Raw genomic sequence first — 26,713 nt, 5'->3', positions numbered from 1 at the left:
CTGGAAGAGAAAATGTTGCTGTTGGCACAAGATTACGTATTGTTCTTGTGGATTGTTTTAGTTTGACTTTTTAACTCTGAAGTTACTAAACACAGATAATAACAAGGATATTGTGGGATCCTCATATAGTAGGCACAGCTTGCAAGCATGCGTCAAAGGTCTAAAAGCTGTGTTCCTTTAAAACTTGAATTTGATATTTTAATTCATGATGAAAAGGCTTTTGTAACACCGCTCCCTCAGCAATCGAAGGGTTAGCCATGAGCAGTGTTGTAATTGCTGCGATGCTGTGGGTGAAGTTATTTGCTCAAGTTACAGCCCTCTTCCACCGCGATCCACAGGATGGGTGAGTCATGTGTTCAAGGACTGCGCTGTTGTGGGAACATTTCCATTTTCTGATTTCCATGAGACCACAGAGCAAAAACTAAAATGGCCTCCCTGCTTTGACAATATGGTGAAAGATGGTAGCGCCAAAAATGATCTGTAATCGTGCTTAGTAAGTTGGAAAAAATGACACATCTGACTCACTCCTTCATCAGAGTTATTCCTCGTGCATCTCTCATGTGTGTGTGAGTGTGTGTCAGAGAGGAAAAAGATCCACCCAAGCCCTTCATAACTAGAAATAAACGTATTAAAGTGTGTGATAAATGTGTTACAGACCAGAAGGATGTCATTTCACCATTTACCTAAACTGAACTCATAATAGGGGCAGTTCCAGGTGCTCTTTTTTTTTTTACCTGCAGCTACTGTACATAGAACAAACAAAGAGGCAGCGAACAAAGAAATCAGTTACAGCAGAAGTGAAAGGATAAACCAGACTGCAGGTGTGGAAACAGTCAACAACAACATGCTGAAAAGTGTTTGTACAAACTAATACTAATGGGTGTGTCTGAAACTTTGCTATCAGAGTTTACTGTTCAGTCTTTCAGGCATGAAAGAAACAACAAATACATTTCAGAAATATCCTCAGACAATCAGAAAGGAGGGAAAGAAAAGTGCTGGGTGGAGATGTAAGCCTAAGGAGGATTAAAATAAATACAGAAAATTTTCTATTCCTCTTTAGGAAATCATTTCTTCTTTGGTAAAGCCAACTTGCAGAAGTAGGTACTGACACATCATGCCATTTCTGCATTTGATTAGGGTGTGGTCAAACCAAACAAAACACTACCACTGACATGAATTACTTGTATTTCTAAAGGGTATAAATATGAACAGTATTTATTTTACAAGCAAGTTGAGTAACAGGAGTTCAAAGGCAAATCAGTTTTGGACTGATAAATAATCTGCAGAAAGTATTTCCTTCCATCAAAGACAAACTTTTAAACAAAAAATTTAACACGTAATGAGGATTAAGACATGTTTTTGGTCCGTTTTGTACGACAAAGTTGAACAGTATCAAACTTGTTGAAACTAAGAAGTAATTATTTTTTGTAAATAGTCTCTTGGCCTCAGATGACATTTTATGGGGCATCTGAGTTCGTTACAAAGATTTCTTTCAGGCTTCCTCCCCTCAGGGAAGCACAAACGACATCAAAACAAAAAACCCATAGTTAAAAGCAGACAACATTCTTGTCCTAGACTGAGCAAACCACAGAGTTCAGCCCAGTCATTTTCTCGCTCTGTTGGAGGGACTCCATTCAGCTACAACAGCAATTTTATAACTACAGGTCTTTGGTTGCCCTCTGCAGGAATGAAGGAGCTCTGCAATAGCAGCAAAAATACTGTCAACTGTCCCGGCAGCAGTCTAAAACAACTGCTCCAACCTAAACAACCTATTCTTCAATACAAATGTTACTAAAAGTAGCAATATTTCCTCTTTATAAAAAATAAAATTTCATCAGCCAACCCATCAATTCATAAACAATGTTATCAAAAGACACTTAAAGAGGGTGGATCTATTCCATATTATTTATAAAGACCAACCATTAATCCACCATGACCTCAACACTAAGCAACATTTAACAAAGCTACAGTGGCAAGGACAAATCTCCCTGTAATTGTCTGAAACTTTGAGCAGCGCTTTTCTCCTAGGGCGTAGCTGGCTATTGATGCCCTTGTTAAGGACAGTTTGGTATTAACTGGACAACCATGTAGACTGAACATTGCAACACAAACAGCAAACATTACGGCAATTAAAAATGGAATAATAGAAATTCAAGTAGAGCAGTTCTTATGCTCTTTATGACATGTACTCTGACTGGGTGTCCAATCAGGGGGTTTGGTGTTTTTCAACTGGTGGGTCGGGACCCAATATTGGGTCACTGGCTGTTTTCATACATGCAGACGTGAACCCACACATTTTGTTTTTCTCTTTTTTGCAGGACAAGGAGCAAATTCTGGTAATTTTCTTAAGATCCTGATATATTTATGTTATCTTGAACATAAGTGTTTTAAAGAGCCTTTGTTTTTATATGTCTACATTTCTGGAGACCTGAATTTGTTTAAAAGGCGAGCAGAGGAAAAAAAATAAAGTACATTTTTTTCAGTCATGTTTTGTTCCATTTTAAGTCCAAAGTTCACCCTTTTTTTTAAATACATTTTAGTAGTTTTGGAAATTTGGGTCATGATTTAAACTTGTGGAAATGATGGTGGGTCCCATCACTGGACCAGTTGAGAACCACTGGTCTACACCAATAGCTGCCATAAGAGAGAGCAAATGCAAATGTATTTGTGCTATGTTGACTATGCTCAAGAATATTCCAACAATTTCACAAGTTCTCAGTATGGAGCACCTTGTACTTGTATAATGGCTGTGGCATTAACAGTTGATGCCACTTGTTTTTACTAGCATCACATCAGGGTTTATGTTCTTTATTGTAACAGTACTATTTGAGAGGCTAAAAATACAAATAACAGTTTGAGTAAAATGGTCCCTGAATGATTCACCTCATACATACTGATGAGCACTTTTACTGACCCCTTCTGGTTTAAGTCCTAACTGCATCACATTTCCAGCCCCACCCAACATCAGCATTGGGTGTGGTCCATGTGTACCTCATCATATGAGTGTTTCAATAGCCTGTTTAACTGTAAAAAGGTTGGAATTACTTTGGACTGCAGGGCCCACACAAAGATTTTACACATCTTCATCACTCTACCAGCCTTTTATTTGTGTGAAATTTATTACAGTAAACATTTTCTTAGGCCTTTTTTGGGGAACCCAAATGATACTTAACGTTAACTAAACTGTTTCTAATGGTAATTTTACTACTTGTATTACGAGCTTAAGAACAAAACATTTGAAAAACATCACATCCTTTGGATGGCATTATGGAAAACGCTTTATTTCGCAGGTCAAAGACAAAAAAAACAGTTTGGGGCCATGAGACAAAACCTTGTCTTCAAACACTGCCATTCTGAGTCATTGTTGCAGTAAGCACGAGGTGGCTGAAAGTCCTTATGTTGAAGTGCTGGTAAGCAGAAGCGCAGGGTGCTTGCGCCGAATGTCCCCGGGTCCTCTCACTTGAAGATCTTGCCCTGGTTGAAACATTTACCCACATGCTTGAAGTCTCCCTCCCAGGCAAAGTACTCCTTCACCATGGTCTTGCACTCCTCACTGTCTGGATCCAGCTTGCGCCAGTCATATGACTCGTAGTCAATTTGCCAGTCTGGACACAGCTGGAAGCAGAAAAACAAATAAGGTGTTTATCACTCAAGTAAAATTCAAGTTGATACAAAAAATAATCTGAAGAGGCTCCACAACAGTTATGATTGGCAATACCGTGATCAACTTAAATGGCTAATATTATAAGAGACCTTTAAACCCAAACAATGTCCTACTAATTTTGTTCATCATCTAACAGTGGTTCCCAACCTGGGGTCCAGGACCCCCTAGGTGGGTGCCAAAGATCTTCAGGGTGAGCCTTTGTCTGCTCCGAAGGTAATGCCAAATTAGATTTGCAAATATTAAGTGAAATCATGATAAAGCACTTAAAAGTTAATATAGAAGTCTTTTGGTACGAAAATCCTGTGGAGAGCCACTTCCTTAGGGCTTTATCAATGAAAAAATTAAATGGATGATGAATTGGCAACAATATGATATAATTTTTTAAACAGGTTACATTCATACGGTTAAAACCCTGTAGAGAGGGAGTTTTTCCAGTTTGAATACTCACCGTGAAGGCCAAATCCTGACCCCTAAAGATCCAGATGCCAGAGATGCTGCTGTCGTTGTTAGTGCCAAACAAGATGACACTGGCGAAGGCGTTCTTTCTCAGTTTATCCAGGCGCTGGAACATACCTGTGAACAATGTCCAGGGTTGAAACATGCTGCTTTTTTAAAAATAAACAACTCAGAACACAAAATGCATGTGGTTAGCATTTAGGACTATTCAACATGTAGACTCCCCCTTTGCAGAAATAGGAAAGGAACTATCTAACTAAAAAATTCCATCGTAGTCTTGTAGTGAAACATTCCAGTACCATAACCTTTTTTTTTACTGTAACCATAGATGAACCAGCCTTTAGCTCACTAAAACAGAGATGACTGGGATGAATATGGTCTCAAATTTCTCTGCCCCTGTCAGATTAAGACTGCGTGCCATGATTGGACACTGCCTTGCCCAATGACCGGGGACCAGCTGTTGTCTTAAAAAAAAAAAAAAAAAAAGAGGGGGACCTCTTCTTCATTATCAAGAGGCCCTTTCTATATTTGAGTGGCAGCTGCCATTTCCAAAATGTAATTTTACCCGAGACTATACATAACCAGTTATATTTTCTCAGAAGATTATCTAAATTGAATTAACTGTGCAAAACTGAAATTTGAGTAATTACAAATCAAACTGATGAGAAACTAGTATGCGTCACACAAGGCAGACAGTTGCTCATAAGGGTCCAGTCTACTTCCAAGGCCAAAAGTTAAGTCAGTCAAATATCTATCACTACATTTTTTTTAGGGATGAAAACCAAAACATTCACTACTGCCCCCTCACATATTTTCCTGGGTTAAACGTTCTTTGGCAAAGAGGCTGGCCGTTAGCTCTTACCTGTGATAAGGTTGCAGCTCTTGAAGGTAAGAGTGAGCTCCTCAGGGTATTTGTACAGGCCATACCAGATAGAGTACCCCTCACGGTCAAAGTGCTCCCAGAAGTGGGGAATGGCTACTGTCAATGTGTCCTCGTTGGAATACTTCCTCTTAAACTCGTCCATGACAAATGTGCTAAAATGAAAAAATTAGAGACAGATTAGGTCACGTAACTGCTTTAGACCAAGAGAAGAAAATATGCAGAAATTAGGTCAGTGTCAAAGTGACTTGACACCTTTATGCTCAGATGAACGACAGTCCAAGTATCTGGCATGTCACCTGTTTTCCAGGTTAGTATTTCAAACAGGCATGATTGCTGTTTGCCTGCCAACATAAGCTTAAAGACAGATTTATGGTTGTTCAACTGAAGTGTAACTAAAGCATCTGACACATTGTACAACCTAAACCATTCAGTTGTTTTCTGGTTTGTGTCCATAGCATGAACCAGCCTTTTCCTCACTGAAACAGAGATGACTGGGATGAATATGGCCTCAAATTTCTCTGCCCCTGTCAGATTAAGACTGCGTGCCATGATTGGACACTGCCTTGCCCAATGACAGGGGACGTTTGGTTATGGCCCAGCACATCTGGAGATTTTGTATCTTACACTGGAGGACTCCACATTACTATTGCTGTAAAGTCCAAACCTTTCACATTTTTGGATCTCACAAGGCTTCTTACCAGCCACTGTTCATGTCCGTTGAGTATGTTTAGGCCCAAATCAAACAATTCAGGCAAAGCGTGAAAGGCCTTGTACCTCTTTGGAAGGTGTGCAAAGGGGTCCTTGGCTTTAGGTTCTGCAGCCAGAGCAGCATCACAGTCGTCCATCTCCTCCTCTTCAGCGGCGGGCTTCTTCTCTTCCTTCTTCTTTTCTTTCTTCTCCTGGGGCTTGGCTGCCTCCTTTCCTCCCTTCTCTTTCTTAGCAGGGGCCTCTTTCTTGGGCTGCATCTCAGCAAACTTCTTGGCTGGATGAACAGAAAAAAACAATGGAAGACATGTTTTTGATTAAATGTTCCATTATTTCACTTTGAGTTTGCACTCTCTAAAACCACCCTGGCTAGAACTTTACAAAAAAGTCAGTGAAATATTACAAGCCATTTGACATTTACAGGGGGATCTGTCCCTTTAATTCAGGGTTTGTCAAAATAAATCTAGTTCTTGTGCAATTATACCATGTGCCAGCCAAAGAACTTTACCCAGGCCAGCATTTTTTAATTTCTTGTAGAGTGAGCATAACATTAACCCTAAAATCTGGCATACAAGACTTTTATGACTCATCTTAAAAATTGGCTGCATCCTGTAAACAAATTGGAGGAAAGTACCAATATGAAAGTCTGAGAGAGTACCAGATTACAGCAAGTGCAGTTGTCACCATCACTGCATGTAACCCAAAAGCTACCTGAAAGTTTGGTCCCATTTATTGCCACTTTAAGTCCCAATAGAGCAATAAAAACATTGTTTTTTAAGTGTGTTGTGCAACAAGAATTGTTAGCCCCCAGGCCAAATGTGGCCATGAAAAAATCTCTAAGTATATGAAATAAAGTTTAAAAAATAAAACACTAATATCCACTTTGGGATGCCTCGTCCTTTAGGCTGCCAAAACCACAACAACCTGCATGAAGACATTCTCTTCTACCTTAAAACAAATGTCACAACCTGAGAGTTTGTCTAGGTGCCACACTGAACCTGCACATTGTGTCATCTGTGATTTGAAGTTTCATTTCTCTAAGTTGCTATAAGTAACTGCTAAAATGACCATTTCCTCTTACTGCCATTTCATTATAAAGGTCTTTCATCAAAATGAGAAGTGGGGACTTTTGATACGACTTGAGCAAGTCCAATCACCAGGTAGCATACACTGGGGTTAGCAGTACAGAGAGTTCGCTCCTTTTAATCATCCTCAACTTAAGACAAGCAGTTCATTGGTTCTACACACCTTCAGCAAGTAGAGATGTTAATTCCTCATGAGTTTAACTTGCACCAGGCTAATCCGTTCCAACACAGCCTGTACTCTGACATGAGGTAGAGCACTATGGCCATGGCTGCCTGGTTCTGTTTTATAGTGGGAGAGGCAGAAGTCTCTTAAAATCACTTTGTTCTGAGATTTTGATTAACCAACCCGCCACTGTGGCTTGCGATTGAGCTAATTCACCTGACATGGAACAAAAACACTGGTACGTAGTAGGTGTAAAGGCATAATCATAAAGAAACAGACCAGTGAAACTCCAAGTAACTTATCAATCAGCGAAAACCAAAGATACTGAAGAGTTCAGAGCACTTATCACTAAAGTGCTAGAGAGCAGGATTATGCATCACTAAAACCTCACTATGCACCGACTGGTATGTCTCATTTGATTGACAGCTTGACAGGCAGACACTACCCATCTGTCAACCAGAAGGCAGGCTTCGGTGAGCCGACAGGAAGTCAAGCTCAATGGGCAGGCTCTTGTCTGCCATTAGGTTGATCCAAAATTTAGTTTAGACAGCCATTTCAATACGGAAGCTGCCGCGGATTGGCTTCAAAATCTGTTCATGTCCGCCTATTGTAATTAAGTAGCTGACATTACACAAGTTTTGTTCAATTTTTTTACAGTCTATGTTTAAACCCCGTTTGTCTCCAACTTAGGCAAATTGTATATAGCACATTTTTAGTCATCCAACTATCCAAAGTGCTTTTACACTTGGTCACATTTGCCCACAAACTAATGACAGAGGCCGCAATGTAAAGTGTCCATCAGTATTGTCAACCCCACCTATACATCACTAAAAAGCAGTGGAAGCAATTTAGGGTTCAGCATCTTTCCCAATAATACTTTGACAAGAGACTTCAGGAGATGGGGATTGAAATCCTGGGATTCCAGTTGAGGGATGATGGACTTAACCAATGATCCACAGACACTCGCAAGTTATTAACTGAAGAGGGGACAAATACTTCAAAGACCAACCACAGTTGTACACATAACTCCTTTCCCTCTGAAGCTCACAAATCCATAGGTGTGGACTTCTTTCAGACTTCACTTTATCGTGGGAAAAAGAAAAAAAAAAAGACCCCAACACATACGCAGTGCCCCAGCAGATATAATGAACCAAAGCAAAAAAATTGAGATCAAGCATGAAAACTCAGCAGCTCAGAAATGTGAGGAAAAACAGTTGGAAAAGAAAACTCCATCACTAATGCTTCAGTCATTATATTAACGCTCACATTACCTCAATTCATAGATACTGACTTTCATATGTCAGCTTTTACAAAAGACATAACTAGAAACTACTGTTTGAACAATAAAGAGTACAAAAGACACCTGGACAAAATTACTAAGTCATTATACAATTTCACCAAAATTCGTTCTAACTTAAAACAAGAAGTAAAGCAATTTGTGTTTGGTACATTATTTCTTTGTTGTAACAATGCTTCTTGGTAATAAATCTTATACCGTTGGAAAGCCTGTTTGTTACCCTTTCAAATGATGCCACATTTGTAAGGATCATGCATTTGTGGGATGAGCAGCAGAGCTGAGTATGTGGGTTGCACCCATGAAAAATGTGCCAGATCTTCTCTGCCAATGCCAAACAGTTTATTTTGCTGTTGCTATTTACTTGTTTTGAGCTTCTGGTACCCCCAGGTGCAGCACCTGTGAGCATGGGCCTTGCTACAGTGGTCAGTAGATGTCTTCTTCAAGAATCGGCATGCCACATTTGACTGATCTGGATATGGCCCGTCAGCTGGGCAACTTAAAGCTGGTGCTCTGCAAAACCAAGTTGTGGCATTGTTTGGAGTGAACCCTAGTACCTTCTCCAAACTGAAGGCCAAGTTCCATTTAACGGGGAATGTCAGAGACAGGCCGCAAAGTGGGCGTCCCAAGAAGACAACACCCTAGGAATACCGTTTTTTCACCCTGTCAACAAGAACTCTATCCTCCAAGATGACAACACTCGCCCCCATAGAGCAGGGTTTATCAGAGACTACCTCCAGAATTTGGGAGTGGAGAGGATGGAATGGCCTGCCAGCAGACCTGACCTTAACCCCATTGAACACTTGTGGGATCAGCTTGGGTGTGCTGTTCGTGCCAGAGTGACCAACACAACCACGTTGGCTGACTTGCGATAAATGCTGATTGAAGAAAGGGATGCCATCCCACAGCAGTGTGTGACCAGGCTGGTGACCGGCATGAGGAGGAGGAGGAGGAGCTAGGCTGTTGAGGCTGTGTATGGTGCTTCCACACGCTATTGAGGCTCCTGTTTGTTAAACAAGAGTCAATGGCAGAATCAGCTGTGTGGCATTGGCAGAGAAGATTTGGCACATTTTTCATGGGTGCAACCCACATACTCAGCTCTGCTGCTCATCCCACAAATGCATGATCCTTACAAATGTGCCATCATTTAAAAGGGTAACAAACAGGCTTTCCAACGGTGTAAGATTTATTACCAAGATGCATTGTTACAACAAAGAAATAATGTACAAAACACAAATTGCTTTACTTCTTGTTTTAAGTTTATATTACAGCTTCATTGTCATGAACTTTTTTGACAGAGGCTGTACAAAAGGGCTGCTGTGCAATTCTTCCAAAGTTTAACCTACAACATCTGATATATTGAAAACTTAGATCTTTCTTGTGTATAGTTTGTCTCCATAGCATGAACCAGCCTTTTCCTCACTGACAAAGAGTCGACTGGGATGAATATGGTGTCAAGTTTCTCTGCCCCCATCAGATTAAGACTGCGTGCCATGATTGGACACTGCCTTGCCCAATGACAGGGGGACAACTAGGTTCTAACTAGCGGTGGGAGAAAAAAATCGACACAGCAGAGTACTTTGTCTGGTGATATATTGTATCATCTACCAAGTATCGATTTTTTCAAATTAACTGCTAATATGAACTGAAGTCTATGATAATGGAAACATAAAATCAATTGTTTGGACATTTTTTTGTCCAGTGAGGTTGGCAGAGGTGACAGTCATAGAGCAGGAGAAAGTTATCAAATCAAACATGGTGGCACCAGGGGAAGGACATTAGGAATGCAGGCAGGGCATGAATGAGATGGACATGACACATTAGGTTTGCAAGAAGTGCTACATGAAAATAAAAAAACCAGGGTAATACGACAAACGAGGGAAAGACTAATAAATCAGCTAAACAGTTGAAAAAATGGTGTTGATTGCAATATATGGTATCGCAATACTCACTGTATTGCAAAATGTTTAAAATCACAATATTGAATCGTGACCCAAGTATCGTGATAATATTGTATTGTGGGGCCACTAGTGATTCCCATCCCTCATGCTAATTAAACCAATATTTTTCTCCATGCCCACACTCATAATTTTTTAACTGTTGAGAATTTTATTAGTACCCACGAGCAACAGTACTAATCAGCATTCGCTAACATAATGCATCTTAGCTCCTTCTTTACAATACAGGGCATCATTAAATTTGTTAAACTCACCATCAAACTGGGCCATCTTTTCACACAACTTGACATCTCCAAGAATTGCCTTGAACTGCGGCTGGTTGACACAGGTGGTAAACCAGCGAGTCACGTTGGGGTAAGGCTGACGGAAAGAAGGCTCAAGGACCTAAAGGCAAACAAAGATGTGAAGGCTTCCTGGAGAGCATTGACTCAAATCAAACATCAGAAGCAGAATGCATCAGCTGGGACTAAAAGTCAACTTTACCTCAAACATGTTAACCACCTAGGACAAATTTAAGACTCAAATTCACACCAAGTCTGAGAGGTTGAAGCTGCACCTGATCCTGTGAGTATTCCCTAGTGATGTTCCCAGGTGTATAACTTCCCATTAGATTAAAAGCTAAATATAAGTCAGTTTGGCAGACTAATGTAAAGTCACAAATCATTCTGTAAACCAACTTCACACTGAAACATCAAACAACATCACAATGAATCTGTTAAGTTGATTTGTGCAATGTGGCCATTGTTGGCAGTGCAGGCATTGGATCCTCTTTGCAGGTTAACATTCAGATTGCTGAGCTCACACAGTATTTTGGTTGTATAAGAGTATAACGACAGAAGCTTCAGTGCCATTTTCTAAATTGAAATATTGCTAAACCACACTGTTCCTAAGGGATTCTAGAGTAGTTTATGTTGGATGTAAGAGCACTGTGGCAGCTAGGCATTAGTTAGCAAGGACAACTACACTGGCTACTAGTGGCAGGTGGCTATATTACAGCTTTGACGGAGCATCTGACAAGTTATGGGCCTCAGCTGATAAAATTTATTACAAGTTAGCCTAGTTCATTTAATAAAGACATCCAAATTTAACTGCTTAACTGGCTAATCATATGTTTCCTCTGTATTCACATGAACCTTTGAGGAGTGACCAGTCTTTTTGAAAGGATGACTTACTTGGCCACAAACAAATACGTTTTTTGTAGAGTCAGAAAACCCCTTTTATAGCTGTACATGATGTTTTCTGCTTTATACGACAGTCTGTTGTGGTGTCGATCATATGCTCCTGTTTAAAATTTAGAAGTCTGTTCAATCAAATTAGCATTCTCACTGTTGTCCTCACATGGATCATTTTTTACATTATGAAAGACGTTTTAAAGAAGTGAGCACACAGACCCATAAACCCCTGCAGAGCAGGACAGGGCACTCTGACACATGCTAAAGTTCATGGGATATTCTGTTTATTCAAACAGGGTTCATCTGCTTAAAGCACTCTGATCAGCCAACTGTAAAGTGAGCTTTTCCTCTGATCACAAATGACTCCCTCTCATATTCACGCCGTTTCTTAAAAGGAACCTTGCATGATCAGACAAGTTAATCTTGTTGGATATTTGTATGTCTCAAATGTATATTGAACTAAAAAACTCACTAAATATCCTACATATCTGTATTTTGAGTACATTTCAGCTCAAACTCACCAGGAGACCTCCATGTTTTCATCCGTGTCACGGAGTATGTCACGGTTCCGCAGCGCTCCTGCTTGCAGTTTTTTCTGCTTGCAGTTGTTGCTGACATGAGTTTGCTGTGTGTTGGTTTTGTCTCCCTGCTGTCAAAGCTCTGTCATTCCTACAAAGTTTTACCTCAGTAAACCTTCATCAAATGACTACATTGAGTGTATAGTGGAAGCGTGCAGGGAGCTTTTCAAAATAAAAGTATTATGTACATAGAACAGAGTTTCTCCAAAGAAATGCTAAAGCGGACTTTTACTTTGAAAGGCGCAAACTGGAAGTCCTTTTGTATTAATCTTTACCTGAACCGTGTGGAAACAGAAAGCTTCATAAAGAAGAGCGTGGACCAAAACATTGCTGTTTCCTGGTGAATTTATAAACTCAAATGACTCAAAATGCAGATATCTTGTGAGTTTCTTAGTTCATTATGTATATGAGAGATGCAAATATCTATCTAACAAGATGAACTTGTCTGATCATGCAGGGCTCCTTTTAAGTCATCCTGTGAACAAGATGCACTGCCACTAATTTTTTCAGTTTTGCAGCCATTTATCTAAAGTTCATATTACAGTGGACAAGTCTGACCAGTTACAAGTTATTTAGTTTGCATAATTTTTTTAATGAATAAACTTTCATGCAAATCTTACCTGTTTGTAGAGCCAGAGCATGGAGCAGGCCACAGTGATGTCAGCAAGGCTGACCCTCTCCCCCACAAGGAAGGTGCGGGTGTTAAGGTGTTGGTTCAGGACACCAAGGACTTTCTTTACATCCTCCTTTGCCTGCTCTGTGGCCTGGAAAGACCAACACAGAAGAATGACAATGTAGGATTATGGTGCATACGAATTCTTCTACACAGCCATGTGCCAATTCTTGACTACATACTGAGGGCTGGTATCCATCTTTCTCCAAATCTGGCAAATGATTTGTGATAAATGTCAGGAGTAAAAACTGAGCTGTACCTGCTTGTTGAACTGCATGATGCCCAGAGTGGGGAAGACCCATGCGCTGGCTGGAGGGATGATCTCTGAGTCAGCAAAGCTCACCCACTGCAGCACCTGTGCTGCGGCCTGAGGAGTGGCACCGCGCAGGGCTTCATTGCTCACTGTAATTTAACAGTGGAAAGAAATCAATAAGACACTTATGGTCTCTTTTTGAAGAGAACACAAAAAGTCAGCTGCCAATGCATTCACAACTTATTGCATCAAGTCTGCCTGAGAAATTTTTACAAGTGCAGACACGTTAGAAAACAAAGTGTAATAGACATTTGAAACAATAACTTGTCCATCAGGTAAATCTAACAAAGGCTGCATTTCATTTTGCTACGCAGGGACTCCTTAACTGCTCATGCTGGGGCACAGGTTTAGCCCTACAGACATGCTCAAACAAGTAGCAATCTTCCTTGAAAATACTTTATATTAAGTTCTGCTACCAAGAAAACTGTTCATGATCAGTCATTTTATCAAGCATTTGCATGATCACGCAAGATATTAAAAACTGTCTATGGGGATACACTAAGAATATCAAGACTGACAAACCTACTGAAACTACCGGTTAACAATCAAATATTTTCATGTCTTGACACCAAAATGTCAAGTGTGTAAATGTTTAAGACATGGAAGTGAACTACTTACAGTAGTGAGCAATGGCATTACTCTCAGACAGACAGAAGCCGTCATCCCCCTGGAAGGCAGGGACCTACAAACAGAAGAATTCAAGAAATTTACACATTTTAATTCAGGGAATCAAAGAGTTACGTGCATTGCAAATATGCGACACAACAGAAACATTGTAAGACTAGTAAAAGCCTATCCTCTTAAGTAAACATTTTGTTAAGGTGCTTACACGGCCCAAGCACAAATAAAGCATTCCCCTACTAATAATTTCTTCACTTTTACTGACCTTGCCCAAAGGGAAGTTGTTGATGAAGGCTGGGGTACGGTTCGTCTGCCCGAAGGTGAAGGCAGGGGGGCTGCTGGCCACTTTGAGGCGAGCGCCACTGTACTGGGCTGCAATCTGGGCCTTGAAGGCCCTCCAGTTCTCTGGGTATGTGTACAGAGTCTGAGAAGACGAAGGAAGAAAACCTGCATTTACTTTACTTTAAAAAGACACATTTTTTCTAATTAAGTCTCAAAATTTTTCTTTTACAGTTCAAGTTTTTTTTTTTTTCTTTTAAACCAAAGGCTGTTCTCAAAATATCACATGAAAGGTAATACGTTGACTTTCCAGCTCCAATTCTACATTTTAAAGGATTGTACACTAGAGGGTAAATGAGAGCTCGACTTGGTCCAACAATGTTCAGACCCTAAAAAATGCTGCTACACTCTAACAGGACGCTAAAACATTAAACAAGAAAAACAAAGGAAAGACTAACTAAAGTTTAAATAGTGCTGCTATTTACCATGGTTAAATATACCTAAAAGACCAGCTTCATGCATAAAAGATGTTAAATTCACGTGTCTCTGAGCTCGGCTCCCATGCTAGCTTATGCTAGCTAACAATACCGGCAACGAACTCTTTAACGTGAGTTTGTTCACTTATCTAAACACCGGTTTTACTAAGCACTGTATAAACTGCACAAGGACATTCAGATAGATTATTTTCTGCATCAAATCAACATTAAGTGTTCAGGGCTTTAAAAGCTGATGTAACGTGGCACAAGCCTGGGCCAGAAGAGCAGCGTCATTCAGTGTGAATGCAACGTCATGAAACCCTTAGCTCACCTTAGTTAGATTTGATACTGAATGAAATTCTCCACAAATAACATACGCGACAGCTACGGTAAACAACGATGGTAATGTTCATGAATAAAGGAAGGCATCAACAGTACAGATGGGCCTGATATTTATTGGATTGTGCCATTAAAGCTAAAAGAAAGCTCCGCCACTGGCCATCTCTCCATCTTACTCACCCCTGCCGCCATCTTCAGGACGAGAGAAAGAAAGAACGAGGGCGCGCACCACTGACGTATTTACGGCCACATGTCGTGCGCGCTCGTCATATATCCGCGTTCACGTTTCTCTCTGCTAAAGCCGAAGTGTGACGCCGCGGCACATTTTAAACTTTTCCTTTGTGTGAACATAAAAGAGCGATTTCTCTTCACATAAAGATCAGCGCTGTCGCGAGATATAAACACATTAGCAATGCAAAACAAAAAGGAGAAACATAGCTGTAAGAACAAATAAAATGTTTTATTGTCAATCACCTACAAAAAGAAAACAATATAGTTGTAATGGAAACATGTTTAAAATGAGAGAAACTAAACTACAAATAATGACAAATACTGCATTGTATACAATCTTGCAGTTAATTCAGCCAATAATTCTGCTAGCCACATATTTTGAAGCCAGCTCTAATAAAACGGTACAAATTCTGGCAGTACAGCATATCCATAAAATGCTGAAGAATGGACTTCTCTTTTCCTTACATCATTGCTGATCAATCAGTGTAGAACAATATAAAGTTAAACAAAGAATCAACTTGGTGTGTAGATAAAATGTCCCATAAGAAATGTGCTCCATCTGGGGCAAATCAGCTCACAAGACCTGGAAATAAAGTACAGGAGGCAAGCTTAATGATAATCAAAGATAAAAGAAAAAAATTATAAATATATAAAATTATTAAGGTAGTACCATGCCATACATCAACCAAATAATGCTATATCATTAACAAGTTTCAACCAGGTCTCCCTTGGTTTGAAGAAAATTTGATATCACTTTAATCAATAAAAGCACTTGTATTAAAGCATGTCTGCCTGACCAACAGATCTACCACTTGCATGAAAATATTCAGTGCAGTACTCACCAAGGTAATCATCCATGAGAGACCCAATGGCAAACTGAAAAAAGGGGAAAGGCTGTTTTCAGTTAACTGTAACATGAAATGTTGCTCTATACAGTATACTGTGTAATGTTGTTTTTTCCTTAGTTTCTGTAAATAAGTATTCTTTCAGCAAGACGAAAGCTCAAAGAACAGACGAAAGAAAACACTTACAATGTCATTCTTGTCCACTCTTGTCCCCACAATCTTTAACCGGATCTCGTCATCTTGTTGGATAACGATGTCCTTGGAAAAAGAGAGGGAATAATTCTTAGATGCCGAAATTCTCAAATTCATGAGGACAAGTGTAGGACATCTTTAATGTTCTCATTTTTTGTCTTAATACATTTTCCAACAAATATTTTTAATAGGGGTGTAACGATTCATCGATCTGGATCGATATATCGATTGAGCGATGATTCAGTCAAATCGATTGAAAGTATAAATATTGATATTAATCGCCATTTTTACCTTTTATTTTGAAAGTCCCCCCACGTGCTTGGTTATGACAGTTTCCGCCTATCACAACACCGCTAGGCGCGGATAGCATGTAATTGCTAGCAGCCGAGAGAGCATCAATATTGTGTTTTTTTCCTTTATGTGAGAAGTAACAGATTGTGGTAAATGGGTTCACCAGATCGTCTGATATCGATCGCAGGCCTCTAAATCAAATCAAATTGAAATCAAATCGTGGCAGACTTTGCGATATCGGCAAATATCGAATCGTTGTTCTGAGACATGATAGTCTTTGGTATCGTGATGTAACACCCCTAATTTTTAACACCTGTCAGTGTAATTATGATAGTTTACATTTTCAACATCATGTGCTTAAAAGTAAGTAAAAATGATTAAATATCCCCCCTTATTTTACTTACCTCATCAACTGTCTTATAGCAAGGTGGATTAGAGTTGGGGTCAAACTCCATTTCTGAGGGAATGGACTGCAAAACACAAAGATACTCAATGGTGAAAATATCCTAACGAGACTCTGTAAATTAAAGCCAACTGATTCAGCCAGAGATGTTAAGCTGACTCACATGGCGAGAGATGAAGCAAGACATAGGGCCGATTTCTGTGAACAGTCCAACCTGCAAGAGACAAAGAAATAGTAGTATTTCAGTATTTCACCAAGAATTAGCAGAGATGAATCACTCCATTTTTAGCATATCATAAAATTCAGTTGAGAATACAATCAAGTCACTTTGTTATAGTGATATTACAATGTTACATTTAAAAGGAACATGTTTCAAATAAGAATGCTTTTCTTTTTTTTCCTAAGATTTTCTTTGGGATTTTTTGCCTTTACTTGGGGTAACAGGACAGTGGATAGCACAAGAAATCAGGGAAAAAGAGAGGGGTGCGACCTAGAGGAAAGTAATCACAGGTAGGAACTGATCCTGGACCGCCCACTTGGAGGACTAGCTTTCATGTATGAGGTACAACCTAATCGTAATGCCATCTCTGCCCCAGCAGAGGCTTTTTCTTTCACTCAACTTGGACAAATGTGAACCTGAGGTTTCGCCATAAAGAAAACAGTTTGCAATAATAGAACAACTATGTAGTAAGTGTCACCAAGTAATGCAATACAAGATAATAAACCGTGGTATAAACCAGAATTTAACAGTGAGGTATGGCGAAAGACCAAAAGGTAAATGTTATATCTCATGCTTTTATGTCTCTCACCTTGTTAACCTGAGTAACAACAGCATCCACCACCTCCCCTTTAAATGGACGAAACACAATGGCCTTGTACTTGACTGGATACAGGACAAACCCTCTCCCGGGCTGGATTACACCTGCTCCAATGTTGTCAATAGTGGTGACTGCAATCACAAAGCCATACCTGAACAGGAGACGCAAACAAAAGAAAAAACAAACATTATAAAGGGGTCTCTTGTGCTTCAGCCCCTCCACAGGTGGAGGCTGGTGCTCCCAGAGAGGATCAGCAACGTACATGGATATTTCAATGGATGCTTTCTCACAAGCAAATCCAAAGAAGAAACTGGAGCACACACGTCATTTTTTATGCAATTTAATCAGATGCAGAGGCGCACTGCGTTTGGACTCTGATAAAGACGCAGTGCACATCTAAATGTTAGCCCTCTGCACCTGATTAAATTGCACAAAAAATGACATGTGCGCTCCAGTTTCTTCTTTGGGTTTCCTTGTGAGTAATTATCCACTGAAACAAAAAATGTTTATGTTATGCCTTTAAGTGTAAGAACACAAATGCAAATTAATAGCATATATTACAGAGACTATTAACTCACAGTTTTTTGTTTCCAAATTTAATCCATCGACATGTGTATTCTTTCAATACAAAAAAATCAAGTTTTATTATGGATCACTTTCAAAAGGTGATGACTTCAATTTACAAAAAGAGTTCTGAAAAATAACAGGGATACCCTTCTGACACATTTTTTACATTTTGCTCATGAATTATGGATGAAAATCAGTTTCAGACAAAATCAGGCCATCTGTAAATAATGTGACATGCACTCATGTCAGTAGTCGATGTGCATCTCATCGGTGCAGGACATTGTTTCTGGGACAGAAAGGCATGCATTAACCTTTAGCATCACTCATTTAAAAATAAAGATGAATAATTACAAAGAAGTAATAAAAAGTTAAGGTAATACTTTATCGATCCCCAGAGGGAAATTCTCTAAACATTAGTATCTGAAACTAAATAGATATTTTAAACAAGAAAAAACGATTTTCACAGTGGGTGCATCTGTCATTTAGTACTTGAGGGTTCCCTGTAAAAATATTTACATACATCTCTTTATTGATTCGATAGATGATCCGCACCTTAATTGTACAGTCAGCCTTATTTGTCAATGTCACTATAGTCTAAATCAATCCCCTCTACTTTACAGTGAATCTCAGAAATATATTCACACAAATCTTGACGTGATTGTAGGGGGAGTTTTTCAGTCACTCACTTGCCAGTACAAGTTCCTTCCACCTCTGTGAAAAGCTTCTGCTTCACGGTGTTGAGCAGATTGGGACCAAAGTACCTCGGGTGAAGTAAAATTTCATGCTCTAAAGAAATCTGCGAACATAAAATATGTGCATTGTTATACGTTGGTTATCGCAACATTACTTTATAAAGTCTCTGTGAAGCTTTGCTGCGCCACAATACCCCATTCAAAGTCAACAGAAGTTTTAGACTTTTTGCTTTCATACACAACAATACAACACGTTTAGTTCAGTTACATTAACAACGCTAACCAAATGGCAATGCATGGTACAAATAAGTAAACAAAACTCTAGTTCACAGTGGACTCTAACACACAGGAAAATACACATACTTACATGGTAAAACATTTCTTTTTATATACAACCCGTTCTCTGTAGGTGTTTCTGTAATAATAATATTAATGATCCAAAGTATTTTGCTCAGTGAATTAGATGAGAACCTGCCGCTCGCTCATGAGCAGAACAAACTACATCCGGGGCACAGGTTCGGAGTAATCGCTTAAACACTCCCTGGGTTTTGCCTGTCAGGACGTAGAAAGTCTGTTCTTAGTTAATTTGGGGAGAGATTTGCATTGTCCACAATAATGCCCGTTAAAAACTAGTTATCCTTTAAGATTGTCTGCTTTAAACTGTATAAAGAACAAACCCTAAAACTTTATTTCTGAGACGTATACCTTCCCGGGTTCATTGCAAACACAGTCTGACCCCTGGCGGTTAGGATGACTAGTAGTACAGCAGGCGTGACTCGGTACTGCTCTGTGATTGGGTTGTGTGACTACAATGTTGACATCTGACAGCGACGCAGGCTGGGGAATTTTGACATCGAGAAAAGAGTAAACGCAATACAATACATAGTGATGTCGATATAGAATTATAATACAATAATGAGCAAGAATAGCAGATGAATGAAAGTTTGTACGACTGGTTACACTTATTTTTCCTGTAGTATCGGTTGTTGGTCGCTTGTTTTCAACTGTCTCCTACTTTGATAGCTGACTGGCATGGCGTGTAACCTGGTCTCGAAGTTATTTCGTCCCACTGTGCTCATGCAGCTTGTGAGTCGTTGAATTACTCACTTTAATACCCTCACTTGTCTTGCTTTTTAACGACCCTTGTGATTCTCCCCTTCTCCGTCCAGGCGTCTCTCCGCTCAGGCTGCGGGTCTCGCGGGGCGGCGGCAGCCGCGGGGATTAGAAATTTCTCCAGTGATCCTCCACCGGACAAAATCAGCCGATATCCGGTTCCATACAGAAAAGACCTTCCTTATGATATAGTGGAGCTTATGGAAGAAGTTGAGTCGAAAGTAAGGCGTTCTTTCAACTTTCTTGAAAATTTAAGATAAACCTTCCTCAGTTTTATTATCTGCTTAACTTTATATTTCCCTACAGGGAGGTTTTTTGCCCAATGTCTTTCAAGTCTTATCTCACAGACCGGGAGAGTTCAGAGCCTTCTTCGCATACTACAATGAACTGATGAACAAAGAGACAGGTGTGTGTTTGTGGTATTTTTTATTAGGTGTGTAGCAAATGACCAGAAGTCTATCTGCCAGAATGAGCAGGCTGTATTGCCCCTTAAACTGCAAAACCATCTAAGCATGTTTCAGACCTCTGAACTGTTTACTACTTTATTGCCAACACTATGAGTTATTTCTGTCAGTGTGTTGACTTGTTGTGACAGCTGAGCCATTAAAAGCCCATTTCAGGGTTCAGGTGCTTAGTGAGGATTCAGGTGTTTAGTTGAATCTGTTTTACTCTATGATCAAACAATGTGGCTGAAGCTGTTGTAAATACAGTCAGGTAGAAACTGGTGAAAAAGAGATCAGGATGTGAAATAGACAGGGTCTTATCCAGACTTGGATAACCACAATGCTTTGTTGATGTTTGAAGCAAACCTTTGCACAAGGTTTATGAATTGCATTGGTTTATTTATTTCATTCAATTTTATTGTATCGTACAGAAGCCAGGAGGCGGTCAGCTCACTCCAAAGTAGCAAATTAATCATTGACCAAAGTGTGTCAAAATTGCACACTGTAGCCTGTCTGTGGTTATTGGATCACCAAAACCTGGCAAATGTTTACCTGATTATAACTGTTATGATACATGTCATTCATTAGCAATCATTTTCTACTTGACGTTTTGTCAATTTTACACCTCATGTTTTCAAATGGCAAATAAACATAAACTCCTTTAAGCACCCATGGGTATGTTTGTCAAAAATGGAGAGTGGTCAGGCACAAAACTGTCATGTACCTGTCTTGAGTACGTAGAAAATAGCTGCACCTTAGACCACCAAAACCTTGTCTAAAGTCTAAAGACTGTGGCGTAGTTTAATCCTGCCATTCAGAGGACATGTTTGAAAGATGGGCGTACATCACCAAGTTCATTACTTTCTTTGCTGTTCCATAGTATTGGGACAGAAGACTCTAGAGACAACATTCCTCTGTTTCTGTTCAAGCCCTACTTCATTTGAACTTTCATATGCAGGTTTGTTTAATACAACTGGAAATACATTCTGTGGCCACTTTTTTAGGTACACCTTGCTAGTACAAGGTCAGGCCAGTTCAACAAGGTATTGGAAACATTCCTGAAATTCTGGTCTATATTGACATGATAGCATCACACCGTTGCTGCAGATTTGTCAGTTTGCACATCCATGATGCAAATCTTCCGTTCCACCACATCCCAAAGGTGCTCTATTGCAGTGGTTCTCAACTGGTTGCTCAGGACTCGAGACAAAAAAGTGGGTCGCAGAGCTGTTTTCAGTGGGTCGCTTTCATTTTATTTTACTCTATTTAACTCCTTCTCTGGGAGAGACAAAACTGGTTTTGTTATTCTAATGTGCTAATTTCTCAAAATATCAAGAAAACAACCAAAATTTACACCTTATCATGGAGAACTTAATAGAATCCAATGTATTCATGCAGGTCATTTTGGGTTTCTGTATTTGCATGCTTGTTCTGTGTCTTTGTTCAGTTGTGTTTTAATGCCATTTATAATATAAACTTTGTTAAATAAATACAAGTTGTTGAAATTCTTCAGGAATTTGGGTTGCGATTGCTCCTTCAAGAGGTGGTGGTGGGTCCTGAGGCTAGACCAGTTGAGAACCACTGCTCTATTGGATTGAGATCTGCTGATTGTGAAGGTCATTTGAGTACAGTGAACTCTTTGTCATGTTCAACAGACTAGTTTGTGATGATTTGAGCTGTGTGGAATGGTGCATTATCCTACTGGAAGAAGGCATCAGAAAATGGGTACACTGTGGTCATAAAGGGCTTGATATGGCCAGAAACAATTCTCAGGTAGGCTGTGGCATTTAAATGATATTCGATTGATACTAAGGGGCCCAAAGTGTTTCAAGAAAATATCCCTCACACACTTACCTCACTGCTTTCAGCCTGAGCTGATACAAGGCAGAATGGATCCATGTTTTCTTGTTGTTTATGCCATATGGTGACCCTACCATCTGAATGTGTCTGCTGAACTTGAGACTCATCAGACCAGGCCACATTTATCCAATCTTCTAATGGCCAATTTTGGGGAGCCCGTACAAATTGTACCCTCAGTTTCCTGTTCTTAGCTGACAGGAGTGGCACCAAGTGTGGTCCTCTGCTGCTGTAGCCCATCTGCTTCAAGGTTCAACGTGCTGTGCATTCAGAGATCTGAGATATTCTGCAAACCTTACTGTTGCCTTTCTGTCATCTCGAATAGTCTGCCCATTCTCCTCTGACATCAGCCTGTCTGTGACAACATCCATGCCACATTCAAAGTTACTGAAATCCCCTTTCTTTCCCGTTCTGTAGCTCAGTTTGAACTTCAGCAAGTTGTCTTGACGTCTACATGCCGTGATGCATTGAGTTGCTACCATGTGATCAGCTGATTAGCCATTTGTGTTAATAAGCAATTGAACAGGTGTACCTAATATAGTGGCCTGTGAGTGTGCATGCAGAAGCACACCTGTTCACATGAAACAGAGGACTGACTTTATATGAATTTTTATACAAAACTGCTAGTTTCACTGATAATCGTGCTCACAGATACTGATAAGGGTTGTTCAGTGATCTTTACAGTAGTGGTTCTCAATTGGTGGATGGTGACCCAGTAGTGGGTCGCAAAGCTGTTTCCATTGGGTCGCAAATGTGTGCCAGGAAAAAATGTGGCAAGAAGTCTTTGATGTACAAAAGCCCTAAGTGGACTACAGTACATCTATACATTTTTACCCTGTGTTTTTACTGTGATGACAATTTCAGTCTTTTTCTCAAGATTTCAACTTATGGTATTTATTTCTTTTCCTTAATAACAAAAATGATTTTCTTAAGGTTTTTATAGAGAATTCCTGAAGAAATTGACACATTTTCATGCTGTCTTGGGAAAAATGGAGTAAAATAAAATGTACGCATGTGTGTCCTTCTGTGGATGTGCTTTTTAAACATGTCCTCTTTTTCTCCTTGTCTTTGTTCAGTCATGTTTTGTTTCTATTTAAGGTTAAACTTGTGTGATTTTTCATTAAATACATTTAAGTGGTTGAACATTTCTAAGAATTTGGGTCATGATTTCTCCTAAAGAGATGTTGGTCTGTCCTGGACTCTGACTGTGAGAACCACTGCTTTACATATCTAGTATTATTGAATTTATCTTAGGATTCCCACTGAGATATTAAGTAAATAAACATTTGATAGCGAGCACACATATATATATATATATTTACATATATTTAACATAAAACTGTCCTATCCTGTCGTTGTGTCAGAAGGTTTTTGTAATGCGCTGCAACTGCAACGTGTGTTAGACCAAAGCTTGCTCTGGTGCAGTTTACAATTTATTTCCCTCTTATATAAATGTGTGTTTTTAAAATTAAAATTGTTGTTTTATGTCTCCAGGCAGATTAACTAAGGCAGATAGAGAGCTGATTGTAGTGGCTACCAGCATCCACAACAAGTGTCTTTACTGTGTGGTATCCCACAGTGCACTGCACCGTATCTACTCAAAGAGACCTACCCTTGCTGATCAGGTATCATCTTTATACAAATTAAATAATGAATCAAACCCATTTGGCACTCACTGTGATCATTTTTCTCTACTCTTTCTCCCAGGTTGTTGTAAACTATGAGAATGCAGATCTGTCTCCTCGAGAGCGTGCCATGCTGGACTTTGCGATGGCTGTGTGCCGCTGTGACACCATCACTGAACAACATTTCCAGGCTTTGGAGGAAGTGGGCTTTGACCGCGAGGATGCCTGGGACATCGCAGCCATTGCTGCTTTCTTTGCCTTGTCTAACCGGATGGCACACCTTACTGACATGAGGCCGAACGTAGAATTTTATAACATGGGCAGAATGCCACGGGACAAGAACAAAGATGGAGGGCAAGTGAAAAAGGAGTAATTTAATGGAAAAGATTATCACCGTATAGTTGATTTCACACATACATAGTGTGCAAAGGGTGGGGAAAAGGTTGCTTATGTCTTTTTTTTTTTTGTTGCTGTCTCATGAGATAAACAATCTTATTGTTTTTGATATAAGTTACACTGGATGTAATTTCAGGTTCTCAGGTATGAGGCTGCAAATAAGTAACCCTATTGCATCTTGTCATTAAAACTGAAGATGGTTGCAGGAGTTCAAGTTCATGATTCTTTTCTATAAGATATTCTTTCCACTTCAAGCAATCCAGTTGTCACTTAGACTATCGAATGCACATTTTTGTAAATTTCCTTAACAATATTTTGTGTTTATCTAGATGGAGGAGACACAAAGGAGAGTTTGATTTTGTAAGCTGAGCACCTTTCTTTTTGCTTTTTGTTGGGGCAAATATAGTTTTATTGTTCACTATATAAATCTATGCAAATCATTATGTCCATCTGTGGTCTGATTTTTTACTATGACATTTTACATTTTGTGTTGTTATTGTGTTCATTTAAAGGACTTCAGTTCTATATATCCTTTTTTTTTTTACATATTTTGATGGAAACAGAAACTGAACAATCAAAAATCAAAGCACATAACAAAAGCCAAGGATACATTCAGTTTCTAAAACATTGTTGGCAGAGCAATTTGAATAGGTGACAGGAGCATTTAGAAGTCCTTTGAGTCCTTAGAGGAGTGTAGTTAATGCACATCACTGGTGCAGGGAAATGATAGCTTGTCTTAGAAGGCTTTGTTTGTGATGCAGCCATCAAAAATATCTTGTAACCTGATACTTGTGTGCAGTTTATTTGTAGAAAGTGCTTTGTGTTATGATGTTTTTAAATGCTGTCTCTGAGAACGAGTGTGAATAATTTAACAAGCTCAACATAAAAACTACCTCTCTAAATATTCCAAACAAGCATCCTTCCATTATCTATACCAGGGTTTCCCAAACTGTTTTCCTGGTGACCCACTATTTCCTAGTTACACACCATATAGACCAAACAACTTAATTTTCCATTTAGTCTGACTTCTGTGCCGTCCTGGGCTGGTTGGTTGAGCTGATGGCTGGTGCGAGCTTAGATAATGTTAGTTCTGGACTCAATCTGGTCCTGACTTGGCACTTTGTTTTACAAGCCTAGAGGAAACCACTTCACTTCTGTCACATGGGCTTTCTTCACATGCTGGACTCCTTGGGCCTTCAGTGTTTGTCTGTCCTGGAACAATGTGTTTCTTTTTTATTAACCAACCATCAATGAGACCTTTAAAACTCATTTGGCAACACAAAAAAAATCTCCTGTGACCCAGGCTTGGGTCCCGACCCAGACTTTGGGAATCCGATAGGGGTCACGGGTCTTATAAGATATAAAATCTATATATTAACGCATAAAAAGGGATTGTGACACATTCCTGAAAATAATTGTTTTTGTCAGGCAAAATCAGTACAGAAGAGAATTATTTATCATGTATTTCTCATGCAAGAAGCAGAGTTGACTCTTGATAGTGTCACCACCAGATGGCGCCACATCCATATACACTGAACTGCCTTCAATTAAAAATTTAAGAGTAAAACATGAGATCTATTCTACTGGAGCCACAGGTCTGGGAGACATGAACCAACACAACATGATATGGATAAGACTTTAATGTCAAAATTCTTGTCTTAGTTACATGCTGTCTTAGACCTAAAAGTATATTTGATTTCTGATCATTTGGTGCAACTTTTACTGGAGATGTTTTGAATCATTCTTCCTGATCTGGCTTTGGTGCCTTTCATGTCATTCACAGTTTTAATGCTGATATTCCCTTGCTGTTTTATTTTTTCTTTTTCAGTATCAAGAAATGGGCACTGAAGGAACAGCCTTTGATTATGAACAGAGCACTGTTTGACAGATTTCAATCCAGGTTTACCTCTGACAGAGCCTGGACGTATTGTTGACGGAGTGAAAATGAATCCATCAATGTTTGTAAAGGTCAGTTCCTCCCAGGCTTGTCCTGTCCTTTCATGTCCTCTTTGGCCCTGATTAAGTGTCATACATCCTACGATCTGCTTGTGTACTGTTACAGTTCCTCATTAAGTACCAACCCTTCTGACCCCCCGCCCCCCCTCCACGTCCCCTATTAGTATTAAAGGGAGACAACAGGCTCCAGACAGGGCTGATTAATGGACCGTAGCTCCCCTGTAGTCACTCACATCTTGACTGTTCAGGCTGAGAAAAAAATAAAACAGGAAGATTTCTGAAATCTTCTGTTTGTGGTGATTGATCTTAAAACATGAAAACAAGGTTAACAGCTTTTAGGTGGAGGCTCTCAAGCATTTCTTTTAGTAGCCTATTGGTACGTTGATGGGAAAATCAATGAGATGTTATTCCAGTTGCAAACTGAAAGGGGAGGCTTGATGCTGTATCTTTATTCCCCTGCGACAGATAAAACAAGTCCCAATACACCCATTTCACATGAGGCATTATGGGGAGAAGTAGGAAAGACTATCTGATGCCACCTGGGTATAATGTTTTATTCTTGTAACAGTGAGTGCATGAACTATCATGAGTGTGTTTTTACTTTGAATAAATACAATGACACTTT

General features: G+C 39.5%; 3 protein-coding genes across 5 annotated transcripts; 1 reads left to right on the top strand and 2 right to left on the bottom strand.

The window, feature by feature from the left end:
* Positions 1-3,260: 3,260 nt before the first annotated feature.
* eef1g (eukaryotic translation elongation factor 1 gamma) lies at positions 3,261-14,952 on the bottom strand. 2 transcript variants are annotated; one of them, XM_041797189.1, is made up of 10 exons: positions 14,840-14,952; positions 13,831-13,989; positions 13,563-13,626; positions 12,891-13,033; positions 12,579-12,722; positions 10,463-10,592; positions 5,778-5,985; positions 4,983-5,155; positions 4,113-4,237; positions 3,261-3,615 (listed from the first exon to the last, which is right to left on the bottom strand). In XM_041797189.1, exons 1-10 carry the CDS (start codon positions 14,849-14,851, stop codon positions 3,457-3,459), a joined length of 1,317 nt encoding a protein of 438 aa, XP_041653123.1. In that variant the 5' UTR covers positions 14,852-14,952; the 3' UTR covers positions 3,261-3,456. The 2 variants fall into 2 exon arrangements, with proteins under 2 accessions (XP_041653123.1, XP_041653124.1); XM_041797190.1 differs by lacking the exon at positions 14,840-14,952 and adding an exon at positions 14,330-14,352.
* A 150-nt stretch (positions 14,953-15,102) lies between these two features.
* polr2g (RNA polymerase II subunit G) lies at positions 15,103-19,197 on the bottom strand. Its single transcript, XM_041797193.1, has 8 exons — positions 19,066-19,197; positions 18,693-18,802; positions 17,431-17,590; positions 16,785-16,835; positions 16,623-16,688; positions 15,922-15,993; positions 15,733-15,766; positions 15,103-15,473 (listed from the first exon to the last, which is right to left on the bottom strand). The coding sequence occupies exons 1-8, from the start codon at positions 19,075-19,077 to the stop codon at positions 15,460-15,462; spliced, it is 519 nt and encodes a 172-aa protein (XP_041653127.1). The 5' UTR covers positions 19,078-19,197; the 3' UTR covers positions 15,103-15,459.
* A 297-nt stretch (positions 19,198-19,494) lies between these two features.
* si:ch211-175m2.5 (uncharacterized protein LOC568697 homolog) lies at positions 19,495-24,572 on the top strand. 2 transcript variants are annotated; one of them, XM_041797192.1, is made up of 6 exons: positions 19,495-19,562; positions 19,722-19,784; positions 19,868-20,032; positions 20,118-20,217; positions 23,606-23,736; positions 23,819-24,572. In XM_041797192.1, exons 2-6 carry the CDS (start codon positions 19,731-19,733, stop codon positions 24,107-24,109), a joined length of 741 nt encoding a protein of 246 aa, XP_041653126.1. In that variant the 5' UTR covers positions 19,495-19,562; positions 19,722-19,730; the 3' UTR covers positions 24,110-24,572. The 2 variants fall into 2 exon arrangements, with proteins under 2 accessions (XP_041653126.1, XP_041653125.1); XM_041797191.1 differs by having other exon boundaries at positions 19,509-19,784.
* The last annotated feature ends 2,141 nt before the right edge of the window (positions 24,573-26,713 follow it).

The sequence above is a fragment of the Cheilinus undulatus genome, linkage group 10 (assembly GCF_018320785.1).
Source record: "Cheilinus undulatus linkage group 10, ASM1832078v1, whole genome shotgun sequence".
Classification (NCBI taxonomy): domain Eukaryota; kingdom Metazoa; phylum Chordata; class Actinopteri; order Labriformes; family Labridae; genus Cheilinus; species Cheilinus undulatus.
The sequence above is the reverse complement of the archived record's forward strand: the minus strand, read 5'-3'. Positions and strand labels throughout refer to the sequence as shown.